Source organism: Thalassophryne amazonica, chromosome 2, assembly GCF_902500255.1.
Source record: "Thalassophryne amazonica chromosome 2, fThaAma1.1, whole genome shotgun sequence".
NCBI classification, from domain to species: Eukaryota; Metazoa; Chordata; class Actinopteri; order Batrachoidiformes; family Batrachoididae; genus Thalassophryne; species Thalassophryne amazonica.
The window spans coordinates 107,022,859-107,050,776 of record NC_047104.1 but is presented as its reverse complement, the minus strand read 5'-3'; the positions used below and the strand labels follow the sequence as shown (position 1 = coordinate 107,050,776).

The 27,918-nt window shown below is 41.3% G+C and overlaps 1 protein-coding gene across 6 annotated transcripts in view; it reads left to right on the top strand.

The window, feature by feature from the left end:
- Positions 1-27,918, top strand: part of plekha7b (pleckstrin homology domain containing, family A member 7b) — a 273,942-nt gene that overhangs the window by 40,311 nt on the left and 205,713 nt on the right. Inside the window, exon 1 of one of the 6 annotated variants that reach the window (XM_034191270.1) lies at positions 16,446-16,852. The exons of the other annotated variants lie outside the window; for them this stretch is intronic. Within the exon in view, the coding sequence (XP_034047161.1) occupies positions 16,788-16,852 (65 nt within the window). The 5' untranslated portion in view covers positions 16,446-16,787. Of the gene's footprint in view, positions 1-16,445; positions 16,853-27,918 lie in introns of those variants that run through there. 6 annotated transcript variants of the gene reach the window in all.

Below are 27,918 nucleotides of genomic sequence, written 5' to 3'. Positions count from 1 at the left end.
CAGACCAGACTCAAAGGGGTGACCCTCTGCTTGGGCCATGCTACAGACACAAATTACAGAAACAATTCAAAAAACGAATATACAGGAAATGCTGTTGGTACACAGGACAGGAGGGTCCAGCACAAATACAGCTCCCATCTCTGGATGGAGCTGCACCTTAAGTTAAACAGAGAGAAAAAAAAACAGAATTAGGCATCAGAAAGACAAGAAATACTGTATAATTTGTCAGCATTAAACAACAAGAAAAATAGGAAATGCTAAGGTGATCGCCGGCCACTAGCCTTAAGCTTCACTAAAAGATCCAGAATTTAGGTAAAGTTGAGGCCGCGGCATGCTCTGTTTCGTAATAAAATGAATTAAAAGAGTAAAAAGCGTAAAACAAAACTATACCAGTATGCTAGCCATACAAAAGGGAAAATAAGTGTGTCTTAAGTCTGGACTTGAAAGTCTCCACAGAATCTGACTGTTTTATTGAAGCAGGGAGACCATTCCACAGAACAGAGGCACAATAAGAGAAAGCTCTGTGACCCGCAGACTTCTTATTCACACTAGGGACACAAAGTAGTCCTGCACCCTGAGAACGCAAAACCCGGGCCGGTACGTAAGGTTTAATTAGGTCAGCTAGGTAGGGAGGTGTCAGTCCGTGAACAATTTTATAGACTAGGTTTCTTAATAGTGTGTGTTGACGTGTGATATTTGTGATTTTTCTGGAGCATGTTTTTAGCTGTCAAAAAATCTTCCACCAATGTCACACACCATGCTCATTTCGCCTCATGTCGTGGAGGTCGCAACTGAGCGTGTTGATCCGTCTTGATTAGTGGTGATCCTTAATAGAGCATGACAGCGTTCTTCTCTGACGTGCGCACAATTAAATCCTACTACACCGCATTCAGTTTCATTACTGCAGTATGCTGAAGAAGAACAATGATGCCAAGTCGGCTAAAAGTTTCATTCCAGTGCTCCTCAGCGAGTTTCTGCATGTGTTCCACTTGCTGTTGCTGCTGTGACTGATGTTTGGGAAAACGCGTGAGACGAGAGCCGCATGGAGCCACACATCTGGCTCTCTCTGCCTTCTCCTCCTCTCTGTGACACTCCATGGCACAGAGCCCAACTAAGCATGCAATCACAAAGTTCTTCTGCTGTGGATTTTGAGGTGCAAACTGGAGCTATCTGAATTGTTCAGCAGCTGATGGATGAATATGGGGGTGTCTGTGTGGAGACAGTTTGCCTCATTCACAATAGTGCGCAACAGTATGGAACATTATTCTTGACTGTGCATAATGGTTCCTGATAATTTGTCAGCAACGCATGCCATTAATCGTAATGTGTGGTAACAGGTTGCAGCAGTTCTTGAGGAGACCTGACAAATCATCACATTCGTGATCAGCAGCCAAGAATGTATACTTCGTGGCATTCGTCGTCTTCGTGGGGAGTCTTCTTCACAGACTAAGGTTAATTATGGAGTTTCACAAGGTTCTGTGCTAGGACCAGTTTCATTCACTTTATACATGCTTCCCTTAGGCAGTATTATTAGAAAGCATTGCTTAAATTTTCATTGTTACGCAGATGATACACAGCTTTATATATCCATGAAGCCAGAGGACACACACCAATTAGTTAAACTGCAGGAATGTCTTACAGACATAAAGACATGGGTGACCTCTAATTTCCTGCTTTTAAATTCAGATAAAACTGAAGTTATTGTACTTGGCCCCACAAATCTTAGAAACATGGTGTCTAACCAGATCCTTACTCTGGATGGCATTACCCTGACCTCTAGTAATACTGTGAGAAATCTTGGAGTCATTTTTGATCAGGATATGTCCTTCAATGCGCATATTAAGCAAATATGTAGGACTGCTTTTTTGCATTTGCGCAATTTCTCTAAAATTAGAAAGGTCTTGTCTCAGAGTGATGCTGAAAAACTAATTCATGCATTTATTTCTTCTAGGCTGGACTATTGTAATTCATTATTATCAGGTTGTCCTAAAAGTTCCCTGAAAAGCCTTCAGTTAATTCAAAATGCTGCAGCTAGAGTACTGACGGGGACTAGAAGGAGAGAGCATATTTCACCCATATTGGCCTCTCTTCATTGGCTTCCTGTTAATTCTAGAATAGAATTTAAAATTCTTCTTCTTACTTATAAGGTTTTGAATAATCAGGTCCTATCTTATCTTAGGGACCTCATAGTACCATATCACCCCAATAGAGCGCTTCGCTCTCAGACTGCAGGCTTACTTGTAGTTCCTAGGGTTTGTAAGAGTAGAATGGGAGGCAGAGCCTTCAGCTTTCAGGCTCCTCTCCTGTGGAACCAGCTCCCAATTCAGATCAGGGAGACAGACACCCTCTCTACTTTTAAGATTAGGCTTAAAACTTTTCTTTTTGCTAAAGCTTATAGTTAGGGCTGGATCAGGTGACCCTGAACCATCCCTTAGTTATGCTGCTATAGACTTAGACTGCTGGGGGGTTCCCATGATGCACTGAGTGTTTCTTTCTCTTTTTGCTCTGTATGCACCACTCTGCATTTAATCATTAGTGATTGATCTCTGCTCTCTTCCACAGCATGTCTTTTTCCTGATTCTCTCCCCTCAGCCCCAACCAGTCCCAGCAGAAGACTGCCCCTCCCTGAGCCTGGTTCTGCTGGAGGTTTCTTCCTGATAAAAGGGAGTTTTTCCTTCCCACTGTCGCCAAGTGCTTGCTCACAGGGGGTCGTTTTGACCGTTGGGGTTTTTCTGTAATTATTGTATGGCTTTTACCTTACAATATAAAGCGCCTTGGGGCAACTGTTTGTTGTGATTTGGCGCTATATAAATAAAATTGATTTGATTTGATTCGTGACTTGTCGTCGTTATGTGTAAACGCAGCGTAAGACTAAAATTAAACAACAGTTTGAAATTTATCCTTTCCTGGTGCGCAGTCCTTGAAGAGATAAATATTCAGATTTTGAACTGCGCGCCACTAAAAAACCAGGAACTTCCCAGCGAGTGCTGACATCAGAGAAGAAGAAGGAAGTGGCGTCAGCACGAGAACCATTATCTTAATAGCCCCATTAATTTATGGATTTTTACAGGCTACTGACAACCCCGATTCCACCGAGTGGTTCGGGTCAGAGCTGCACCATTTTTTCAGCCTCAGAATGGTTAATTTTCACTGGCAGACTGGCAGGTGGAACACTTATTTTGACGTACGCGCACTTGCACAGTGTCTGCGGCTTCTCCACTTGACACGGAGATAAAACAGTATTTTCAGATTATTTTATTGTACTCTGGATCATGGAATAATGTCGTCGCGTGCAGAGGGAGATGTTATGAACACATGAGGCACTCCAAGTTTCTTTCTTACAGCGCAAAGCCGCTTGTTTTAATGAGCAGTTTTTGCTTGTTAACAACAGCTGCAATAATGGATTACAGCTGTGCTGGAACCTGGCACCAAAGTCAACAAATTCACAAATGGAGTTTTCTTCAACCAGGAAAGAAGGAATTAAATTATTTTCAGATGTGTCTTTTTGTAATGGTGGATAAGTTTAAAGATGATCTCACTGAAACGTACAGGTAAGACTATATATTTTCTTCTTGTGTGAATGGTTTTAATATTTAATAATGTATTATGCTACTAACGTACAGTACTGTATTCAAGAAGGAAACAATATTTATTTTAAAAATAGTTGATATTTTCAGTCTCCTGTGTAATTTTTCAGATTTGAAATTGGTTCTATGGAAAAAAAAAAACAAATGAAAAAAATCCACACTTCCTCGTCATTTTTTTCTGATATCACAGATAGTAAAACAATTTTTTTTTTTTTTATCAGTTGGTTGCGACCAAAGAGCTGGGGGGGGGTGGGGGGACAGTTTATTACCTCCACCCGTGCCGAAATTGGCTGCATTATTTAGTTATTTATTTATTTTATAAGGACCATGCGGTGTGTTCTGAACTGAAGGCTTGAACAACAACAATGTCCCTCGGGACATTCTCACTATCAGAGAGCTTGGCTTGTTCCGCCGACGTCGCTGTGTCCACAGAGGCTCCCGGAGAAAGTTTGTGTTCCATCGAACTGGGTCGTCCGTGCCGGTCATCTGGTCAGCTGAGCGCATCGGTGCTCGGCGCCCACGTCATCAGAGCGCTGCAGCTTCTGGGAATTGTAGTCCTGATGTGACGACAGCGGTTCCTGACACTCTCCGGGCGCTGGATGGAAAACGTGGAGTGGATTTTAAGATACTCAGGCCTATTCAAAGATGTCAGTCTGTCAAACCGACAGAAGTCTTCAGTTTGGGTCTTATTAACATCAGATCTTTGTCCTCAAAATCCCTGTTGATTAATGATCTAATTATGGATCATCATTTGGACATGATTGGGTTATGTGAAACCTGGCTCAAACCCACAGCTGTTCTTCCTCTGAATGAGGCCTGCCCACCAGGGTACACATTCAGTCACATGTCTCACTGTGCGAAGCAAGGCGGGGATGTTGCTTTTATCTATAAATCCAAGTTTACCTTCTTGACTGTCGGGAGGCATAAATATAATTCGTTTGAGCATCTGACTCTCCACTCTGCCCATGATGCTACATATTGTCAGGGTCAGAAGTACGGAAATCAGTCATGCTATGTTGTCACTGTTTATAGGCCTCCTGGCCCATATTCTGAATTTTTAGATGAATTTGGTGCATTCATCTCTGGCCTGTCAGCTAGTGTGGACAACATTTTGATTACTGGTGATTTTAATATTCACATAAATAAGCCCTCTGATCCCCTTTGTAAGTCATTTATGGAACTTGTGGATGCGCTGGGATTCCAGCAATGTATTCAGGATTCAACACATATTAGTGGAAATACCCTTGATCTGGTACTCACACGTGGCCTTGCTGTCACAAACATTGACATTTTGCCTCTTGCCTCGGTGATCTCTGACCACTCATTTGTTAAGTGTGCATTTATGTTGCCGTGCCTAGTGGATCGAAAGCCTTATCTTTCTTTGCGGCGACGCATTACTCCTTTAATTATGATAGAACTCGAGGCCAGACTGCCTGAAATTTTGGCCTCAGGGTTAGAGAATATTCAATCAGTAGATAGTCTTGCGGATGGCTTGAACTCAGCGCTCAAGGCCACACTGGACAAGGTTGCGCCTCCTCTCTTGAGGACACGCCTTCCCAAGGCATGCTCACCTTGGTTTAATGGTTACCTGCGTGACCCTAGGCAGAAGGATTGAGGTTTTGAATGGAAATGGCGTAGTTCTAAGTTAGAGGTGTTCCATCTTGCATGGCGAGATGCTGTCTTGGATTATAAGCAGGCACTACTGGCTACAAAGCGTGCCTATTATTCTGAATTGATTAATAAAAATAAGCATAATTCCAAGTTTTTGTTTGAAACTGTAGCATTTCTTATTCATGGACAGCCACCTGTTATTCACTCTCCTTTCTCAACACAGGATTTCTTGGATTACTTCGAGAAGAAAATTGAGGATATTAGGTTGAGTATATCTCAGCAGGCTTTGGCCCAACCACTGCATACTGCTGTGGAGGTGGATGCGCCCACTGAGGTGGTATCCAGATTTACAGATTTTGACGGTATCTCGTTAGGCGCACTGACGAAGCTCGTGACGTCTACTAAAAGCACAACCTGTTTAATTGATCCTATACCAACGAAATTGTTTAAGGACTTGTGGCCCATTCTTGGACCAACTGTGCTGGAAATTGTAAATCTCTCATTGACTTCTGGATCTGTTCCTAGGTGTTTTAAGTCTGTAGTGATCAAACCATTACTTAAAAAATCTAGTCTCGACCCTAGTGTATTGAAGAATTATAGACCGATATCAAATCTGTCATTTTGTTCTAAAATCCTGGAAAAAGTGGTCTCGCGACAGCTCGTGGACTATCTCACTGAGAATAATCTTTTTGAGCCACTGCAGTCTGCTTTTAGAAGATTTCACTCCACAGAGACAGCACTTACTAAAGTAGTGAATGACCTTTTGCGAGCAGTGGACTTGGATATCACTACGGTCCTGGTGCTGCTGGATCTTAGTGCTGCATTTCTGTGGATTACCATATTCTACTCAATAGGCTGGAGAATCACTTTGGGATTACTGGAACTGCTCTTGCATGGTTGACATCGTACCTGTCTAGTCGTTCCTACGTGTATTGTGTAATGGAACCTCCTCCGATCGTAGAGACATGAAGTTTGGGGTTCCTCAGGGATCCGTTTTGGGCCCCTTGCTTTTTTCTCTTTATGTAGCACCCCTCGGGAATATATTGCGGCGTTTTGGGATTCCCTTTCATCGCTATGCTGATGACACTCAATTGTATATGCCAATAACTGCTGGTAATCTTACTCACATAAAGTCCTTGGAGGATTGTCTTGCATCAGTGAGAAGTTGGATGTCTAGTAACTTCCTACTTTTAAATTCTGATAAGGCTGAGGTTATGGTTTTTGGTCCAGCGAGATATCGGCATCAATTTGATCAGCTAGCATTTAGCTTAGGTCCGTGTGTTATACATCATATGGATAAAGTGAGGAACCTTGGAGTAATTTTTGATCCTGCATTGTCCTTTGATCTCCACATTAGAGACATTACAAGGACTGCCTTTTTTCATTTGCGAAATATAGCGAGGATTCGTCCTATTCTGTCTATGGCTGATGCTGAGACTTTGATTCATGCGTTTGTCTCTTCTAGATTGGACTATTGTAATGCTCTATTCTCTGGCTTACCGCAGTCCAGGATCAGGGGTCTTCAATTGGTTCAGAATGCTGCTGCCAGACTTTTGACACGGAGCAGAAAGTTTGACCACATTACGCCAATCTTGGCGTCCCTGCACTGGCTTCCTGTTTCTGCAAGATCGGATTTTAAAGTATTGATTTTAGTTTATAAAATTGTTTATGGACTTGCACCTCCCTATCTGACTTGATAAGCCCCTATGTACCAGCTCGGGCCCTGCGTTCTCAGGGTGCAGGACTTCTGTGTGTTCCCAGGGTGAATAAGAAGTCTGCCGGTCACAGAGCTTTCTCCTATCGTGCCCCCAGCTCTGTGCAATTCATTTTAATTGGTAAAAATATCTAGAGAAGTGTTAGAATGGAAGATAATCTTGCCTATTGTTGGCCCATGTGAGGAGTCAGGTATACATGTAGAACTGCCAATCCACGGCTATATTGATCTGATCCACCCTCTTCCGGCCCTCTGCTCTTTTCTATATGTCTGTGTGGTTATTGAGCCAGCAATACTGCAGTCTGAGCCTCACAGCTGTCTCTTGTAGCCTGCCCTCCATCCTCCATCCCTTGCTCCCTGTCTGGCTGGATGTGATCTGATAAAAAGGGTCCAGGGAGAGACAGGAGGCTCTGGTTGCAATCAGAGATCAAGGTCAACAGTTTGACTGGACAACACAGAGGTGATTACAGCTCACATGTGATAGCCAGAGAGAATGATGGCTCTGCAAGTACAGGGGATGTTTCTATACGAGTCAGACCTTTTCTTCTTCCTTCATCTGTTGGTCAGGTCTGTAGCAATCCTGTGCCGAGGCTCAAATGCCACACTCTGTAGGTACTGTAACTGGGAGTATTATGTGTAGCAGAGAGAGGGGGCTGAAACAGCAAGAATGGCGCTATCTATCTAATACTGCTTTTGGAGCTCTGTGCAGCACACCCACTTATCCCTCTGCACACAATTAAAACAGGCACAGTTGCCACGCGTCAATAGAAACTGTATTCCCTTAGCTGGTTCCCTCCAAGATTAAGACAGTATTTTACAGTGGAGGCTTTCCAGTTTGACTTGCTGCTGTTGATGAATAATAATCTATCTTCATGTGAGGCCTAGACAATTTTGTGCTCAAACTTACTTCCCTTGACCCATTCGTGAGTCACGATACCATCGGGAGTTTTACCTGAAAATGAAAGCCCTGTTTGTGCTTCACTCCACCATATGCAAGTGTTCAAAAAATCAGCAACCACAAAAATAATGACCATTTTAATGTGCAGTCATGTTCAAAGCTGTTGCTCGTCACTGATGTATGCACTTGCACTGCGATGTGAGGCTGCAAAATGAAGTGATGTTTTAGGTGACAGAAAAAAAAAACTCACAACCAACGTCCATCAACACAGGCATTATTATTTGCCATAAAATACACCACATAAATAAATTTACAACAACCATGAAACAAAGTAAAACCAAACACTCATGGAAAAATACAAAACCTCGGTTTGTTCCTGCACTGCTTCACCACAGGGAGCTTTGGTGGCTACTGTATGCTGTGTTCTCAGTCAGGTTGCTGCTAACTCACCAGAAATCCTTTCACTTGTGTCTGCTTGCTCTGCACCACAGCCTGTGTGCCTGGCACACTCCTCTTAAAGGGCAGGACAGGTGCCACTCTTAATAGGTGGTATCACGTTTGGACCAGAAGTATTAAACCCCAGCTTCAGTGGGTAGAAGCCCTACCATGTATTATTTCTACCTGTGCACCAAAAATAGGTAATTTATTGAATTAGCTCATCTACCTGCCTAAAGACTAATTCATCATCTTAAGTGGGTGGATGGAACTAATATGTGGTAAGGCTTTTACTTTCTGAAGCCCGGATTTTCCATCTCTGGTTTTGATTACAGTGTGTCTCTGCCAAATGCTACAATATCTGCAGTGTTAAAAATGTGTTTACTGGCAGTGTGGCTGCCTCTGTTCTTTAAGTATGTCAATGAGATGAGTAGAACTATGAAAATGGATGAGAAAGCGCAGCGGAGGATGGAATTTGGAGATGAGGGCAACAGTTGCTAATGCATTACCTGCATGTGGTGTGTGTTTGTGTACTTGCAGTTATTTTCAGATGAATCCTTGTATTCCCTTCCTGTGTCAGCCTCTTCAGTTTCTGGTTCCCAGCCAACCTCTCGCTTCCATTTTTCAGGCCTTGAATGAAGTCTCTCCATCTCACACCCATCATTTAATGTAGTAACTCTTTTTGAATCCTTGTACTCAGTTTGAGAACAAAAACATATCTTGTGGGGGGAGCTGTGTACATCCATACGTTGTTTTTAGTCATTTAAATTAGAAAGTCACGTTGTTTATAAAATTACATTATAATGCAGTGTTTCCCAATGGTGGTGCTTGGGACTCAAAGAACTGCACATTTGCCGTTTGTCCCTGATCTACTGTGGCCTGATCAGCTCAGTCAAGTGTGTTCAGCCAATCAGCATTGGTTTGAACAATGGAACACACCTGGTTTGGCTCATTACATGTACTTAGAACAGGGAAAAATGTAAAATGTGCAGTACTTTTGGGTCCCAAGCACCAGCATTGGGAAAAACTGGTATAATGCATTAATGCGACAGTTTTTTATATGTACAAATCATATTTATATCATTGCAAACAGCATTTTGCAGGTGTTATCAAATCAAATCAATTTCATTTATATAGCGCCAAATCAATCAATCAATCAATCAATTTTTTTTTTTATATAGCGCCAAATCACAACAGTCGCCCCAAGGCGCTTTATATTGTAAGGCAAAAGCCATACAATAATTACAGGAAAACCCCAACGGTCAAAACGACCCCCTATGAGCAAGCACTTGGCGACAGTGGGAAGGAAAACTCCCTTTTAACAGGAAGAAACCTCCAGCAGAACCAGGCTCAGGGAGGGGCAGTCTTCTGCTGGGACTGGTTGGGGCTGAGGGGAGAGAATCAGGAAAAAGACATGCTGTGGAAGAGAGCAGAGATCAATCACTAATGATTAAAAGCAGAGTGGTGCATACAGAGCAAAAAGAGGTGAATAAAAAGAAACACTGGGTGCATCATGGGAACCCCCCAGCAGTCTAAGTCTATAGCAGCATAACTAAGGGATGGTTCAGGGTCACCTGATCCAACCCTAACTATAAGCTTTTTCAACAAGGAAAGTTTTAAGCTTAATCTTAAAAGTAGAGAGGGTGGCTGTCTCCCTAATCCGAATTGGGAGCTGGTTCCACAGGAGAGGAGCCTGAAAGCTGAAGGCTCTGCCACCCATCCTAGTCTTGCAAACCCTAGGAACTACAAGTAAGCCTGCAGTCTGAGAGCGAAGCGCTCTATTGGGGTGATATGGTACTATGAGGTCCCTAAGATAAGATGGGACCTGATTATTCAAAACCTTATAAGCAGTGTTGCCACAGTTACTTTGAAAAAGTAATCCAATTACTGATTACTGATTACTCCTTGAAAAAGTAACTTAGTTACTTTACTGATTACTCAATTGTAAAAGTAACTAAGTTAGATTACTAGTTACTTTTTTAGTTACTTTCCCCAGCTGTCGACAACAACCCTCTGCCACCTCAACATGACAATACTTGTTTTGCCAAAACTCACTTTATAGTCACCCTTTCTTTACTTCAATGAAAATAAATACTTGTTTTATAAAAAGTAAAGTAAAGACCTCTTTCTTGACCTCATATTTAACTGTTGACAGCACTGTAATGATACAACTTACAATTTCTAACCTACATTGTTTATGAATGTAACTGTTAAATTCTTTCTAACATTTTTTCTAACTTTTAAATTCTCTCTAAACATTTTACTTTTTTACATTTTACTGAAATTATTATTATTATTATTATTATTATAAGTAGTATTAGTAGTTGTAGTAAAAAAAGGCTTCAAAACTGGACCTTTAATCTAGGGGTGTTGTGGGTGGGGGGCACATCCTTGCCCCATGCTCCTATTCCATCTGGATTCGCCCCTGCTTTGGCGTTTGAGCACAAAGAATGGATAACATTTATTTATGCAGAAGCATCACTTATAAGCATCACTGCTTATAAGTAAGAAGAAGAATTTTAAATTCTATTCTGGAATTAACAGGGAGCCAGTGAAGAGAAGCCAATATGGGTGAAATATGCTCTCTCCTTCTAGTCTCTGTCAGTACTCTAGCTGCAGCATTTTGAATTAACTGAAGGCTTTTCAGGGAACTTTTAGGACAACCTGATAATAATGAATTACAATAGTCCAGCCTAGAAGAAATAAATGCATGAATTAGCTTTTCAGTATCACTCTGAGACAAGACCTTTCTAATTTTAGAGATATTGCGCAAATGCAAAAAAGCAGTCCTACATATTTGCTTAATATGCGCATTGAAGGACATACCCTGATCAAAAATGACTCCAAGATTTCTCACAGTATTACTGGAGGTCAGGGTAATGCCATCCAGAGTAAGGATCTGGTTAGACACCATGTTTCTAAGATTTGTGGGGCCAAGTACAATAACTTCAGTTTTATCTGAATTTAAAAGCAGGAAATTAGAGGTCATCCATGTCTTTATGTCTGAAAGACATTCCTGCAGTTTCACTAATTGGTGTGTGTCCTCTGGCTTCATGGATAGATAAAGCTGGGTATCATCTGCGTAACAATGAAACTTTAAGCAATGCTTTCTAATAATACTGCCTAAGGGAAGCATGTATAAAGTGAATAAAATCGGTCCTAGCACAGAACCTTGTGGAACGCCATAATTAACCTTAGTCCGTGAAGAAGACTCCCCATTTACATGAACAAATTGTAATCTATTAGATAAATATGATTCAAACCACTGCAGCACAGTGCTTTTAATACCTATGGCATGCTCTAATCTCTGTAATAAAATTTTATGGTCAACAGTATCAAAAGCTGCACTGAGGTCTAACAGGACGAGCACAGAGATGAGTCCACTGTCTGAGGCCATAAGAAGATCATTTGTAACCTTCACTAATGCTGTTTCTGTACTATGATGAATTCTGAAACCTGACTGAAACTCTTCAAATAAACCATTCCTCTGCAGATGCTCAGTTAGCTGTTTTACGACTACCCTTTCAAGAATTTTTGAGAGAAAAGGAAGGTTGGAGATTGGCCTATAATTAACTAAGATAGTTGGGTCAAGTGATGGCTTTTTAAGTAATGGTTTAATTACTGACACCTTAAAAGCCTGTGGTACATAGCCAACTAATAAAGATAGATTGATCATATTTAAGATCGAAGCATTAATTAATGGTAGGGCTTCCTTGAGCAGCCTGGTAGGAATGGGGTCTAATAGACATGTTGATGGTTTGGAGGAAGTGACTAATGAAAATAACTCAGACAGAACAATCGGCGATACCAGCATTACTGAAAGCAGTCGAACATAAAGATGTCTTTGGGATGGTTTTGAATAATTCTTTCTCTAATAGTTAAAATTTTATTTGCAAAGAAAGTCATGAAGTCATTACTAGTTAAAGTTAAAGGAATACTCGGCTCAATAGAGCTCTGACTCTGTCAGCCTGGCTACAGTGCTGAAAAGAAACCTGGGGTTGTTCTTATGTTCTTCAATTAGTGATGAATAGTAAGATGTCCTAGCTTTACGGAGGGCTTTTTTATAGAGCAACAGACTCTTTTTCCAGGCTAAATGAAGATCTTATAAATTAGTGAGACGCCATTTCCTCTCCAGCTTACGGGTTATCTGCTTTAAGCTGCAAGTTTGTGAGTTATACCACGGAGTCTGGCACTTCTGATTTAAGGCTCTCTTTTTCAGAGGAGCTACAGCATCCAAAGTTGTGCTCAATGATGATGTAAAGCTATTGACGAGATAATCTATCTCGTTTAATAGACCATATTTAACTGTTTTAGTCTGTAGTGCAGTTGAAGGTGCTATATTATTTTTCTTTTTGAATTTTTATGCTTAAATAGATTTTTGCTGGTTATTGGTGGTCTGGGAGCAGGCACAGTCTGTACGGGGATGGGGTATTGGGGGGATGGCATATCAGGTGTTATATCAGGATTCTGTCTGGTGTTCAAAAACTGTTAACCACTGTGGCTTATTGGTGACCATTTTAATTAGCTTCATGGAAAGTTGATTAGCTGCATAATGATTTGAAAGAAAAAAAAAATGCAGATATGCACTAGTCGTCTTCTTCTTTCGCCTGCTCTTGTTAGGGGTCATCACACTCATCTTAACCTTACCCTGACCTCTATATCTTCCTCTGTCACGCCAGCCACCTGCATGTCCTCCCTCAGCACATCCATAAACCTTCTCTTTGGCCTCCCTCTTTTCCATCCTCAGCATCCTTCTCCCTATATGCTCTGTGTTCCTCCTTGGTACATGTCCAAACCGTCCTACCTGTGCTGTCCCTCTGATATGTTCATTCCTAATCATGGGCACAATTTGGTGGGGGATAGGGGGGACATGTCCCCCCCCACCTTTTCAACCAGGGGGGACAGAATATGGTATGCCCCCCCACCTTCTGACATATATGTGTGTACTTGACACATGCTATGCCAGTCTTATGTGCAAACCATGTCAGTCTTATGTGCAAAACCATGTCAGAATAGTATCTTTGTTTCTGCAAGTTTGTATTTTTAGCAGCATTGACTTGTTTACAACACCTGTTTCTTGTTTGTCACATTAGGAATTTTGAAACCAAAAATAGTTGCCTCTAGGGACTAGTGTCTACACATAAGTATCAATGGACCATATGCTAATTTACTAAATTCTGAAAGTTAGAAAAGGAAATCAGAAAAGCTATCTGGGACCTCAGAAAGCCCACCTGCAATTATTGCTTGATCTCCAAAATCAGTCTATTCAAGTGAAATTATGTTCAGTATGAGTGTTGTCATTAGTGCCACTTTGAAAATTAGTGTTAAGTAATTTATCCTAAACTTATGATCTGTTGTTTTTTCAAATGTATGCAAAAACAAATCTTGAGAAAAAAAATACAGTATGCGATAGTTAATAATTATTAAGAGCCTGTTCTTTCATATTCATGAATACATATGACCACATTGCAGTTGTTTTTTTTAATGAGAGCTCAACCTATCATTCTTTTTGAGTTCTACACATGTCTCTGGAGATGTGGGTGCCCAGAAACCTAAAGGTGGTGGCAGTTTCCACCCATTCTCCATTTATGAGGGGGTGGGTGGTGGGGAGGTGGGGGAGTCCTGTCTGTTCTTTCTGAAGTCTATGATCAGTTCTTTTGTCTTATGAACGTTCAGGGTCAGGTTGTTTTCTGAGCACCAGAGTGACAGTTCCTCCACCTCGGCCCTGTACGCCGTCTCATCCCCATCACAGATGAGTCCAACCACTGTGGTATCATTCACATATTTTATAATGCGGTTGGTTGATTGGGTTGGAGAGCAGTCGCAGGTGTACAGGGCATAAAATTGAGGGCTTAGAATGCAGTCTTGAGGGGAACCAGTGCTGAGTGTAAGTGTGGGGGAGTGGTGGGGGCTGAGCTCACAGACTGTGGATGACTCATCAGAATGTTTTTAATCCAGTTACAGGTGGGGAGGGGGATCTGTAATTTCAGCAGTTTGGTAATGAGAATGTCCGGTATGATGATGATAAATGATGAGCTGTAGTCCACATAGAGCATCCTCACATAGCTCTTCTTTTTCTCCAGAAGGCTCAGCTCTGTGTAGAGAATGAGGGTGGTGGTGTCCTCTGTAGACCGGTTTTCCCTGTAAGCAAACTGGTGGGGGTCAAGGGAGGGAGGGAGGCAGTCTCTGATGTGCTGGAAGACTGATTGCTCCAGGCACTTCATGATTATAGACATGAGGGCGATGGGTCTGTAATCATTCAGGCTGTCATGGTAGGGTTTTTGGGGATGGGGACGATGGTGGTGGCCTCCAGGTGGAACCTAGAGGCAGACAAAATTACCAACACTGCCTCCAGGTGGACAACACGATCAGTGACACTCTTGTGGGTGAGGCCTGTGTCCAATCTGTCTTGTTTTGGACAGGAATTGTTTTTCTGTTTGGCACAAATAATTTGTGTGGCATCTTATTGTTTTGAAATAGTTGTACAAAAAAATGCCCAAATCATTTCCTGCATTTTAATATAAATAGTTGTATATAACTTTGGTTTTTGCTACATTTGTACATATTTTTTTGAAATTTACCATTTATATTGGCATTCTAAGTTAAAAAAAAAATGGTTTGTTCAACATGTTTTCGCAGTAAAAAAAAGAATCTTGCCCATATAAAAACCTTAGAAGATTGCCTTATATCTGTGAGAAGTTGGTTGTCTAGTAATTTCCTACTCTTGAATTCTGATAAGACTGAAATGATGGTTCTTGGTCCAGCCAGACATCGGCATCATTTTGACCAGTTGGCGCTTAATTTTGGTTTGTGTGTTGTGCATCATACGGACAAAGTGAGGAATCTTGGAGTACTTTTCGAACCTACATTGTCTTTTGGTCCCCACATTAGAGACATTATGAGGACTGCCTTCTTTCATCTGCGAAATGTGGCGAGGATTCGTCCCATCCTGTCTATAGCTGATGCTGAGACTTTGATACATGCGTTTATTTCTTCTATTGGATTATTGTAATGTTTTATTTTCTGGCCTGCTGCAGTCTAGCATTCGAGTACTTCAGTTGGTACAGAATGCTGCTGCCAGACTTTTGACACAAAGTAGAAGGTTTGACCACATTACTCCCATTCTGGCATCCCTTCATTGACTACCGGTTTCTGCCAGATCGGATTTTAAAGTTTTATTGTTGGTTTATAAAATTGACCCTTGCGTTCGCAGGGCTTCTTTGTGTTCCGAGGATGAACAAGAAGTCTGTGGGGTATAGAGCCTTCTCCTACCGTGGTCCGACTCTTTGGAACGATCTACCTGCTGTTATTCGGCAGTCTGACATGGTGGAGACTTTTAAATCAAGACTGATGACCCACTTTTTTAGACTATCTTATCATTAATTTAATTTGTGTTTGCTTTGTAATTTCCTTTTATTCTTCGGTGTTTTATCTTTTTATTGTGCTTTTCTTGCTTTTAATTTTGATTTTAGATTAATTTGTGTTGTTGTGAATTGTGTGAAGTGCCTTGGGGCGACTTTGTCGTGAGCTGGCGCTATATAAATTAATAAATTAATAATAATAAGTTGAAACTTTTTTTCTGTTCGGATTTTATGTTTTTGTGCAATCTTATACTGTATTTACACAATGAACTTGTCAGAATGAAAGAAAAGCTGTAACGTCACACAGGTGAGGAAGTCACCAAGTACGGCAAAGCAAAAAGTTTTTTTTAAGGTAAATTATTAAGGTAAAACCAAAAGTAGTCAAAAATGGCCATTTATACCCTGGACTCCAGAGGGTTAAAGTAGACCTGCATTGAAATAAATGTGGTCAGATCTCAGAAAGAAATAGCTGATATGTATTTATAAGACCCTTATGAATGCAGTAAAGTAAATCTGCAAGCCCAAATTTGTAATTCAGCAGAGAAATCGTCATTTAAAAATGACAAATTTGCAGCTAAAATTTGGCCCTCAGCGAAAACTCTTTGTACATCTGGGTCATTGCAGTGACGTCCGGCAGAAGACGGAGCGCTCCCGCCTTCAGTCCGATCCCGCATTGAAATTGATTTTATCTGTTAGTTATCCGTCCTCATTCCCTTCTTCCTTCTCGCCCTGCCCACTGTGTGCATTGGCTGTGTGACTGCAGTGGGAATGGAGCAGAAAGGATGTCTAGTTCAGGAAAGTGCTATGACGCCACAGCTCTGCTGAGGACTGCACATTAGTAAAGCTCAGAGAGAGAGTGAGTGAGAGAGAGAGAGAGAGAGAGAGAGAGAGAGACTTTAACTACATAGAGGAATTTCTGAGACAAATGAGGAGCATAAGTGATTACTTAGGATATGATAAAGGCTTTCTTTACTTGCTTTCCCTCTTACATGATGCGTTGTTAGGGTTGAGTGATCACAGTGACATGCATCATAAGCGAGTTGCTGAGGAGAGGCGGGAAAGAGGTTTTTTGAATGAGTCAGCGTCACCGTGTTCAGCAGAGGACGTAAGTAAGAGCAGTGCTGCCAGCTGAGAGGGGTGCACACAGGCACCACTGAGCACAACGAGGAGCTGCAGTGAACATGTTGGGCCAACCTGGACACTCAACCTCAGGCAAGAGGCATCCAGTGTATCGTGTGACTCACAGGTGTGTATAACAGACACGTATGATTGTATAGTTAGCCGCTCGGCAGGTATTTTTGCTGAAGCTTTCCAGCAGCTGCAGGACGAGTGCTTTGCACTGAATATCACTAAGTGGTTTTATAAAGGACAGTATATGTGCTTGCTTGCTCATTTATGTGCATGCATGTATGCTGAGAACTGCCAGTTATCTATTTTTTGTAACAGAAAAGCAGGTGCTCCTTTAAAAAAAAGCCAGTTTGTCATCATTAATACTGATTTTGGGAAGACTATCTGTCAGTGTGTACTAATGGAGCTCTTTTTACAGGCATAGGGAGAGAAAGATGAGATGCTCACTGCGGTGTTTTATATTCACAGGTCGTTGGCCACTCTCACAGGCTGATAATAATGATGTTCCTGTATGTACATGGTCAATATAATGTTGTTTGTCTCTTTCACAAGGCTAGTGGAGGTCTAGTGCCGTGCTTCACCTCTGGTGTGTATAGTTTGGTGTGCCGTAATTCAGTTGAGCAGTGAAACGATTCAACTTCTGTTCATTAGAATATTTTGAAGCATAATCTTGTCTGACATTATCATCAAAATTCCATTGAAATCCGTTAGTTTGAATCAGGCTTTATACCTCCAAAAAGAGATAGCACGTAAGAAAAATTTGCATAATTTTCAATAGTACTGACATTGCAGGAGGGACTTGAAGTTTCAAACCAAATGGGTCAGCCCTTAGTACTAGGTCCTTAGTAGTAGCAGTAGTAGTAGTAGTAGTAGTAGTAGGTAAATGCATCTAGTTGTTCTCTGTGGCTCAGTAGTTGGCACTCTTGCCTCACAGCAAGAAGGTTTGACGTTTGATTCCCCTCATGTCCAGTTCTCAGAGACTGTGACAGAAGAGGTCCAAAGCACTGCACTTTTCACTTATGGTACCAGCAGGATGACACTTGAGTCGCTCATGGTAACAGGAATACTTAACTAATCTGACTAAACCAGTTGAACTACAAAAACACAGTAAACCAATCACCCTAACACTGTTAAACATGAACCACAATAACAACATTGAAAACCCCAAACTCCCATGGTGCACTGCAGTGCAATGTCCATTATTTACTGGTTAGCTATCATCGCTAATTTCTCAAAAAATATGAGCCCTATCACCTTTCCTTTTTTGCAATGTTCATCCTTGACTCAAAATACATAAGCATATCAAACAGCAAATGTCAGCTCTCCCTGGTTTCACTGTGATTGAAGCCATACCCACGCACGCACACAGAGGCCACTTGGCTATTATAATATACTGTAGATTGATGTTACTGCCTGAGCATTCTTTAGTCAAATCTATGATAGAAATGTACATGTAACTGTTTTAGTTTTAATAAATGTTCTTATGAGCTCATGATTTGGATGTTATTGTGTGCTTAAGTACCTGATTGTCCAATATCTTGGAAACATGGTATATAAAAAGTAAAAAATACCATGATCTAATTCAGTTAATTCCAGAGCTATTTGGTATATTTAGATGGACAAAGAAGGCCCTTTATAAGTCCATAATGCAAAAGCACCCCCAAAAGTCCTGGCTTTTTAAAAGTTTTTTAAGAAACAAATCATCCATCTGCAGTTTTCCAGAAAACCACCGAGCAAATTCAAGTCTCCTTGCCATTTGCTGGGGAGTTAGTTCACTCTGAGACTGAATTTTGTATGGAAAGAGTTGCAAGTCAGCCCTTTGGATGCATTGCACAGAACGTTCGCTGAATTAGGGTCAACTGCGACATCATTCCTGGACTTTAAAGTCTTGCAGAACAAACATTAGGGTTCCTGAAATGAGAAAAGCCATTATTTTCCAGTAAAACCATTTCCTGGTATTCATATTTCAAAGTACTTTGGGTACATTTTTGGGACACCCTGTGTGTGTGTGTGTGTGTGTGTGTGTGTGTGTGTGTGTGTGTGTGTGTGTGTGTGTGTGTGTATTTTTAAGAGAATATGAATGACAACACAAAAACTTTTTTTTCACTCATGGTTAGTAGTTGGGTGAAGCCATTTATTGTGTGTCCTCTTTTTAAATCAAAATGACAAGAGAACTACCCAAATGACCCTGATCCAAAGTTTACATACCCCTGTTCTTAATACTGTGTATTGCGCCCTTTAACATCAGTGACAGCTTGGAGTCTTTTGTGGTAGTTATGGACGAGGCTCTCTGATGGTAAAGCTACCACTGAATATGCTTTGGACTTTATTTACATCAATTATGAAGAAATACAAATAATATGGCACTCTATGGTAAATCTGCATGGAGTAGACAGTTCTCAAAAACTGACTGTGCAAGAAGTAGAAGAGTGAGGAAAGCCACCAAGACACCCAGAAAATCCAGACGTTATAGGCTTACTTGGCTGTGATTGGAGAAATTATGCACAGTGCAAGAATTATTTCACAATGTCTATTTGGGCAGCGCAGTCTCGTTTGAGGGTGGGCTCTAAAGGGGTAAAATATGATGCATATGAAGTAATTTCTCTACTTCCGGGAACAGAAACATGGCATTTTCTCTGAGATTTTGGGCAAATTGCACACAAACAAATTGAAAATACAAAGAAAAAGTAACAATGCTGTGGAAAGTGGACATGTGTTGCGGTTTAGGACCCAGAGCTCAAACGTGTCGAGGCAGTTGTGCAGGCAAGAGAACATACCTACTCTGGGTCGCTGTGTAGGCTAACACTTATCGACATGGCCAGTCCCATTCGCCTCGTCTTCTCTTCTCCTCTGGGAACTGAAAAACTGCACTTTTTGTGATTGCTTTGGTGATTGCAGCCGAAAACAAAACAGTACACCATTTTTCCGTGTGAAGTTATGGTGTGTATATATTGTGCAATGGGAGTGGCTGTCCCTATAAGTGGTCAAATCCCACGATATCACACAGGGTTCAAATAAGACTGCGGTGCCCTATTGAGTTCCATGTTTTTATACATTGGCGAAACAGTTTTTCCACCTGCACTTTCATTTAGTAAATGACAGCAAAGTGAAGAACTGTTCAGCCTACGTACAGTAGATAGTAGATTCTCTCTGATTTCTCTCTTGTTTTCAATGTATCTTTTAACTGTGCTTGTTTCAGCCTCCAGGTGGTGGTCATGAAGCATAGTGTAGGAGTCTTTAATGCTCCAGGGTCAAATATGCTAAAACCTTTGGGGTTAACTGCCTTGACTTCGATCATCCATGATCATTCTGGCTTTTTGTTCAATTTACTGTATTGTCCCTGGATCACGGATAGCTACTTTGCCTTTTGCGAGTAACTGTGGAGTACTTTATGAGACGACCTAATAGTCCTTACGATCATCACTGAGTAGCAACCCTTCAGATTGTGGCAGTTAAATTTCAAACCACTAAGCAGTACATCATAAGGCTTATTTTGTTTTATTTTTACTTTTAGTTTGCATGAGTCAGAGTGCTCTGTGCAATGTACTTATTTGTGTTGGTCTGTTCTTCAAGACTTCCCACAGCTGCTTCTGGAGCTCAGCCCACACACCCTGAGAACCTTAGCTATACCATATGTACAGCCTAATACACATATTACATGTGCTGTATCTCATTTTTCCTTTTTTTTGTTTTTGAAAGGGTCAGTTCTTTGCATTGGTGACTTAAAGTGGATATGACACTTAAAGACAACATAGTCTTATTACATGTAACAAAGGTTATATAATTCGGTCAACCTAAGCATTTTGGGAAGATGGATGCGGTTCTCCCGTTATATACAACATTGAACGTCCCGCCACTGAAAAATGTGCACGCCCCGTGACCAGCTTCCCGCTGACCACCAAGCCTGAAATACGTCACTACGTGTAGACCGTATCGGCTTGCGCGCCTGGTGGCTGTTGATTACACTTTTTTTAGCGGCAGAAACTTTGATTAAACACAGCTCTCAGGGACTTGTTTGTCGATATGCCTGACCAGTGTGTCGCAACATATTGCACAAACACAAGGGCAAAAGGTTTTAGCCTTTTCAAGTCCAGGCAGATTGATCGAAAGCTGCGGTGTTGTGTGATGCACGAAATGTCAGGTTGCCGCTCGCTCCGCTCTCACACACGCACACGCATTTGCTCCCGACAGCTGACACTTTCCTCTACCGTCTCCATGTTCTCGCACCGCTCACAGGAACACATAAAATGTCAACCCCAAATAATATGTTCACAATAATCTTGAAATGGTCAAGGAACTTGTAAAAATATCAGTGCAATATGGAGTAAACACGACAGCGGCATGTTCACTGTTGTTTTCAGCGATCTTTTTCAAAACTTTCGGAGTTTATTTCCTATTCTTTCATGAAAATAACGTAACTAAACATGGATGAATGCAATGCCAGGCACTCGAAAACGGCAAAAACCCGCAGGTAATGACGGTGGTCCGCAAGTAATAACTACACTGTTGCGGCTCCGGAACAATAACAAAGGCAGTAAACAGACGCTAGAATCAAAAATGCTATAATTATAGTGTTATAAACAGCAGCAACAAAAATCAAAGCCTCCCTTACCATCCATTGTTCTGCAGCATTTCAAAATCCATCGGAATTGGCACGTCTCTTGCCTCTGCTTCGGCTCCGCCATAAGCTCCGTCGGCATTATTTTCCAGAATGCTCCTGGTTTGAATGTTCGTCTGAAAGATACGGCTCCAGTCTGTAGGATCTAATCACTGCTGCGACATCCTCAGGATCCGAGTCAGTCTCGATTTCCTTACAGAAATAATCCACACTTGAAGAGTCAGAAAAGTTCTTGATCTTGTCACTGTCCATGCTGAGGTCTGTCTGTTCCTGTTGTTACTTGAACAGACAAAGACGGGACTCTCCACGCTGTGACATCACTGCATCACGTGACCGCTGATGGAACGCGCTTTCCAAGAAACACACTTTTGAGAAGCTGTACAAACTTTATTTCTCAGTGATAATGATTAAAACCACTTTCAACTTACTATACTGTATGTATATTTTGATATTTTAGATGTCATATCCACTTTAAATAACACTGCACTGGAACATAACACAGTACGTCCATTTCTTGATCTCATTGCAGCGTCTTTGTTCAGGAAAGTGATCAAAGCGTGTGCCCTGTTTTCCCAGTAGTGACTTGCTCAAATTCACATGGCTTCAAAGTAACCAATACAATTAAGTTCTCCTGTTTGCACATTCCTGTGTTTCCCATATCACCCAGGGGTCACAGCTCCTATTCTTAAAATGATTCATATTGCCAATTTTAGTGGGGTGATCTGATGACCACTCACTGATCCTTATATATGATATCATGCTTTTTACCCAACGCCATCAAATATGACCATTGGATATTGAAGAAGGTTTTGCGTCCGTCCGTCCATCCGTCCGTCCGTCCTTCTGTCTGTGCTCAGCATAGGTCCAGTCCTATTGCTCCCAGAGTCTTGAAATTTACAGGAAATATTCTTGGGACACCGAACTTGGACCAGATTCAAAGAGAGCTAACCTTGACCTATTTTAAGAAGTATTTTAAGAGGTTAAAAAGTCACAATGTGTTTGAATCTGTTCAGTTTTGTTTTTGAGTGTTGGGTGTGACAGCCAATGCACTGTGACGTCAGCGGTTGGTCTCTGCAAAATCGCATAGTTTTGAGTGTTTATATGCATGTTTCTCATATCTTATGTCAAAGCTAGCGAGAAACAAACACTTCTAAAACTGAAAACGCTGTTTATGTAACCTGATAACACCTCTGGAGTAATTTCCAAGACATTTAGCAGACGTTAGCGTGCATGATGTCTGCTCATATATTATGTAAAAGCTAGCGAGAAAAAAACACGTCTAAAACTGAAAACGCTGTTTATGTAACCCAATAATACGTCTGGAGTCATTTACAAGACATTATCAGACGTTAGCGTGCATGCTAACTTCCCCAAACTCAAAGCTACCTTTCTATTGGAATTACATTTATCTCAATAATACCGGCAATTTCACAGGGGGTGACCTACAAATATTCCTTGATTTGCACAATTTCCGCTCTTAAAACGTCAATATTGTTTTTGATTGATTGATTGATAGAGGGGCTTTATTGAACATGTACAAATTGTACACAAGACAGTAGGATCTTAATAATTAATTAAACACCTGCAAATTATAAAGAACACAATACTCATATTGCTGAGGGTATTTTAGCATTGTGTTCCATTTATTCTTTATTCTTGATAAAGTTACTGAACATATTTATCATTAAAGTTGGTGCGCTGCCCTCATTGGCCAGATGTCCTGCTGTGCTCTCAGATACAGAAGCAGAGGGTCTTAATGCCAGCCTGCAAAAATTCACCTATGAGCAGCAGTTCATTGAGACTGAGAATTCAGGCCAGATGTGATTCAGTATTTGAAGCTCATTTCATTCCAGCATCAATGAGTCTCATCTAGGTGTGTCCAGTTTGTTCTGGTGGTTTGTTTTTAAATGGAATTTTCATCTGTTTTAGACGGTCACGCCTTGTGTGCTCTGCAAGATAAGCGACATTTGACTTGACATTTAGATCAATGGTTTAGTCACTTCCAGCTGAGTCTTTCAGCTCGCTCAGACCCAAGCATAGCTTATTCAAGTTCATCCTAGCCCTGTTTTCCCTCACCCTCACTGAAAATGTATTTGAGAGTAACAGAGTGCCATTTGTATGCTAAGCTGGCACAGAGGTCATCTTAAAATGTCTCATCCACTTCACCTACATTGGTGCAGGGGACAGTACACCAATAGCTAGCGGTGAAACTATACCAAAGAAGGGATATGACCTCTCCTTAACCACACATTTTTCTGTGCGTGTGACAGAACATTTCCAAAGGAGCTATTACCTCTAAGAATAGACATAATGATGATGCATAACAGAAGGTTGAGGTATTTGAAAAGGGAGTATTCTCTGTGTGAAGACCGTGACCTTTTAAGTTCCTTAGCTTGTGATTTAGCCGAGCCTCTGTGTAGGATTGAAATTCCAGGGAAGGGATTGTTCTCTAAAATCTCTGTGCTGCTGGGTACTCTGAGTTTTGGAACACCAGATGTGGACCACCTCTCTTTACCGATGTCTGACATAATAAGCCTTTTAAGTCTCAACACACTGTCGATGCTATCAGGACACCATGATCTAAAAATAGATTTTAAATTCTATTCCCATTTGCCAGTCAAGTGGAACCTCTGTTCCATTTGTTTATTTTCTCAGATAAAATGATGAATGATGCAGTGAAAAATTATGTGCTGAACAGTGGCAGGAAAACAGACTTGTGCAAAGGGCTCAAGGTCATTTGAGATTTATCCCTACTCATTTTGCTAGTTATGCAGCAGGAAATATCTGGACAAACCCAGGTACTATGAGCAAAAACATTGGGTTTTACATGTTCATTGTTCCTGGGCCTTGTTTAGTGAAAATATTACATCAGCCAGATAGTGCAGCAGATAAGAGAATATTTGGAGCGTAATCCTGCAAATGGTGATACAAGCATCAAATTTGGCACAAATACTCCTTAGACATTACTCTTTTGACATAACCAATTAGCTACCTGAATTTTCAATATGCAGCCAGGTAGTGGTCAATTGAAGAATTATACAGGGGTCAAAATTAAAAGATGCACTAATCATATTGAAAACTATATCACATTATTCGCTTCATCATAACAATTTCAATAATGTATAGTTTGGACTATCTGTGACTGAATATTACGGAGTTATGGGTTAAAAACAGCAAGAATGGTGACAAAGGTCAGTTTCAGTTTGTACAGGGGTCAAAAGTTAAAGCCCCAATTTTGGTAAAGTGTTATGCAAATTATTAGTTGAGTTAACAGAGTTTTAAAAAGGAATAGTTTGGACTATGTGTCATGCTTAGTTATGTTACGGGTTGACATATGTGACATGCTATAGAATCCAATGGACACTGAGCTTGTTTGACCTTTACTTTGGAGACCAAGCATTCAACATTGTTAAAACTGTTCCATTTATTCATCCTATTAGGGCACTCAATAAAGACCTGACAAACTACACAGGTATGTGTCAAGAATGATCGGTACGGGAGGCTGACATCCCAAAAAATATACAAAATTATTAACAACTAATTTCTGTCTCAAGGTGTTAACCGGTTTAAAGTAAACTGGGATTTTGTGCTGTCTGAAGATCCTCTGTAGTTTTTCCCCTACTCCTGCTAAATAAGGGAGAGACACTCCTCTTCTTCTTGTCTCCGTCTCCTGTCTATCTGGTCTCTTTGTTCTCTGGGACTTCTGCACTTTATCCAGGGACCATCGTGGGTACCCACATACTGTGGCCAGTCATACTGTGAAGTCAGACTACCAGAGCAAGAATTTTAGCTGAGGAAGCTTCTGCAAATTGAAGCGAAACGTCCTTGCGTCAAGCAACCCAGTCAAGTCGAAGATTCAAGCTTCTCTACTATGGAAACCACCTGGACAACTGAGAGCCTACACAGAAACAAAGGGCTTGCAGCATAAAACTTGTGCCAAATCATTATGTGAATCATAAAAATTACAAATCCGTGTTGTTCCATATGGGATTGAGTGACGTAGAGATGAATGATCTGTTGCAGTGACCCCAGATGAATGGTAGCAGTTGAAAGAAATTTGTTTCAAACATGGTCTCCAACCTGTATTCTCAGCCAACGCTGGTACCCATGTACAACTGTGTGTACAGGAATTGAATCCAGGTCTGCATTATAGTTATCCAACTTCTATACAACAGACCTAAATTGGAGAGGCTCTGTATTGTTTTAGTTGAAAGGATAGTTATTTTAATATCATTTCTATTAAAAATGTTATTTTTGAGATAAACAGCATGTTCACTTTTTACCCGAGGCCGTCAAATATGGCCATTGGGTATTGTGAAGGCTTTGCGTCCGTCCATCCATCTGTCTGTGTTCAGCATAGGTCCAGTCCTATTACTGCCATAGTGTTCAAATTCACAGGGAATTCTTGGAAAACAGCCCTTGGACAAATTGAAAGATGGCTAACCTTTACCTCTTTTAAAAGGTGTTTTAAGAGGGGGTGACAGCCAATCAGAGCAGAGCAGCACCATAATGTCAGTGGCTGGTCTAGCTAGCTGGACGGGACCACTCCTTCCACAAGGCGTGCTCACAGGCGAATGACGTCACCGACAGGCGTGGAAAAACTCACGCACAAGGTTTCAAGCTTGTCTGACGTGAAAACATATGAATCAAATCCATATAGTTTAAAAAAATAAATAAAAAGGTACGATACTTTATGGACAGACCTCGTATGCAGCATATCTTTTTATGCAAAAACTTTGTGAAACCATTTATGTTGTTAATTTTCTGTTATTTTGCAAGACAGTAGCATGCTTTAAAAATCATGCATGCCAATATACTCTGTACCTCTCTTGTAGTAGCTGTATTACTGCTCAGTGGGACTGTGTTCAGTGGCTGATTTGCTCTGACGTATGTGTTTGTAATGAACACTGCACGGGAGAACACACACACACACACACACACACACACACACACACACACACACACACACACACACACACACACACACACACACACACACACACACACACACACACACACACACACAAACCTAATTAAGAAATAGTTATAATGGTAAGATGGTTCTATAGATATTAATGCTCTGCTGCAGTGAACTGTGCTGCATACAAGCTCACACACTGTCTTGGCCAAGATTCTCTGCAGCAAAATTTACCAGAGTAATCAAATTTCCCCTATGCAGCAGCAGCATTGGTATTTCTATCAGGTTTGTTACTTGCCATTTGAACCTTAAAAATTCTAAGAAAGATGTGTAATCAGTGGTTTAATGCAAGATCTGTTGCCTCTTTTTGGTGTTCATATATTTCTACACCAACATAATACACGTGCGCACGCACGCGCGCACACACACACACATACATTGTGTTGTGTGGAGGACTGTTCAGTGAGATGACATAATCGTGACTCTGGCATGATGACATTAGGGGATTACACATTTCTCAAAATAAGCACGAACTGAATGCGATTGTTGGAGAATGCAGTGATGTGGTAGCCCCCCTAACCTAAGCCCCACACAAAAGCTTTGGTAAATGATTTGTATGGATAAAAGGGATTTCTTTGGATACAGATTAATGTACGCTGTCAGGGTAAAACTATGCCAAACCCTGGCCTTCTGTTTCCTTACATTGATAGGTTTGTGCTTTTGTTGGACCCCTTGGCACTGTTTTTCCTTGGCTTTGGAAAAGCCTAAGTATGTACCTTATCAAATGCAATTAGTGTGTGAGTGAGTGAGTGTGAGAGAGAGAGAGAGAGTTTCTGTATGTGTATATGTAGGTGTATGGGTTAGAGCTGGTGTGTGGGTGTAAGAGAATGTGTGTAAGAGAGGGAAAACACAATTGCATTTATTTAAAGGGGAGCTATGCAACATTTCTACCTCAGTTTTACAGAGAGTAACCATGATCATTAAATGACTTGATTTGGGGAGAATGGGACCCTCCCCCACCACCACCACCAAGGGTCTCGTAGCAAAAAAACAACCTTGCAACTTCAGGGAGGCCGACCCGGTGTCCTTTGAACGAGAGTCTCAGGTCTCTTAAGAAACACAAACTGCTTTATGGCATTACAGCAACACACACACTGGCTTGCAAAAGTATTCAGCCCCTTGGTATTTCACACAATACAAAAAGTAAATCAGGCTTCTCAATATAAAAATTTCTACAATTATCTTCCTTAGACTCAAACTGAAATAAATCTCGACAATGTTGTGTGGGCCGCCCGAAGAGGAGGTACTGCTGGCCAACGCCAGAGGTGATTTTGGGCTATCCATGGAGACTGCAGACCTCCTGGTCCACCACGTCGTACGTCTGCATGGTATCCCAACAAACATAGTCTCGGATCATGGTCCCCAGTTCTCCTCGCAAGTCTGGAGGAGTTTCTGTGGGGAACTGGGGGCCACCGTGAGCCTTTCGTCCGGGTACCACCCTCAGACCAACGGACAGGCAGAGCGGGCCAACCAGGAGCTGGAACAGGCCTTACGATGTGTGACATCCGCACACCCGACGGCCTGGAGTCAGCATCTGGCCTGGATCGAGTACGCTCATAACAGCCAAGTCTCATCTGCTACCGGCCTC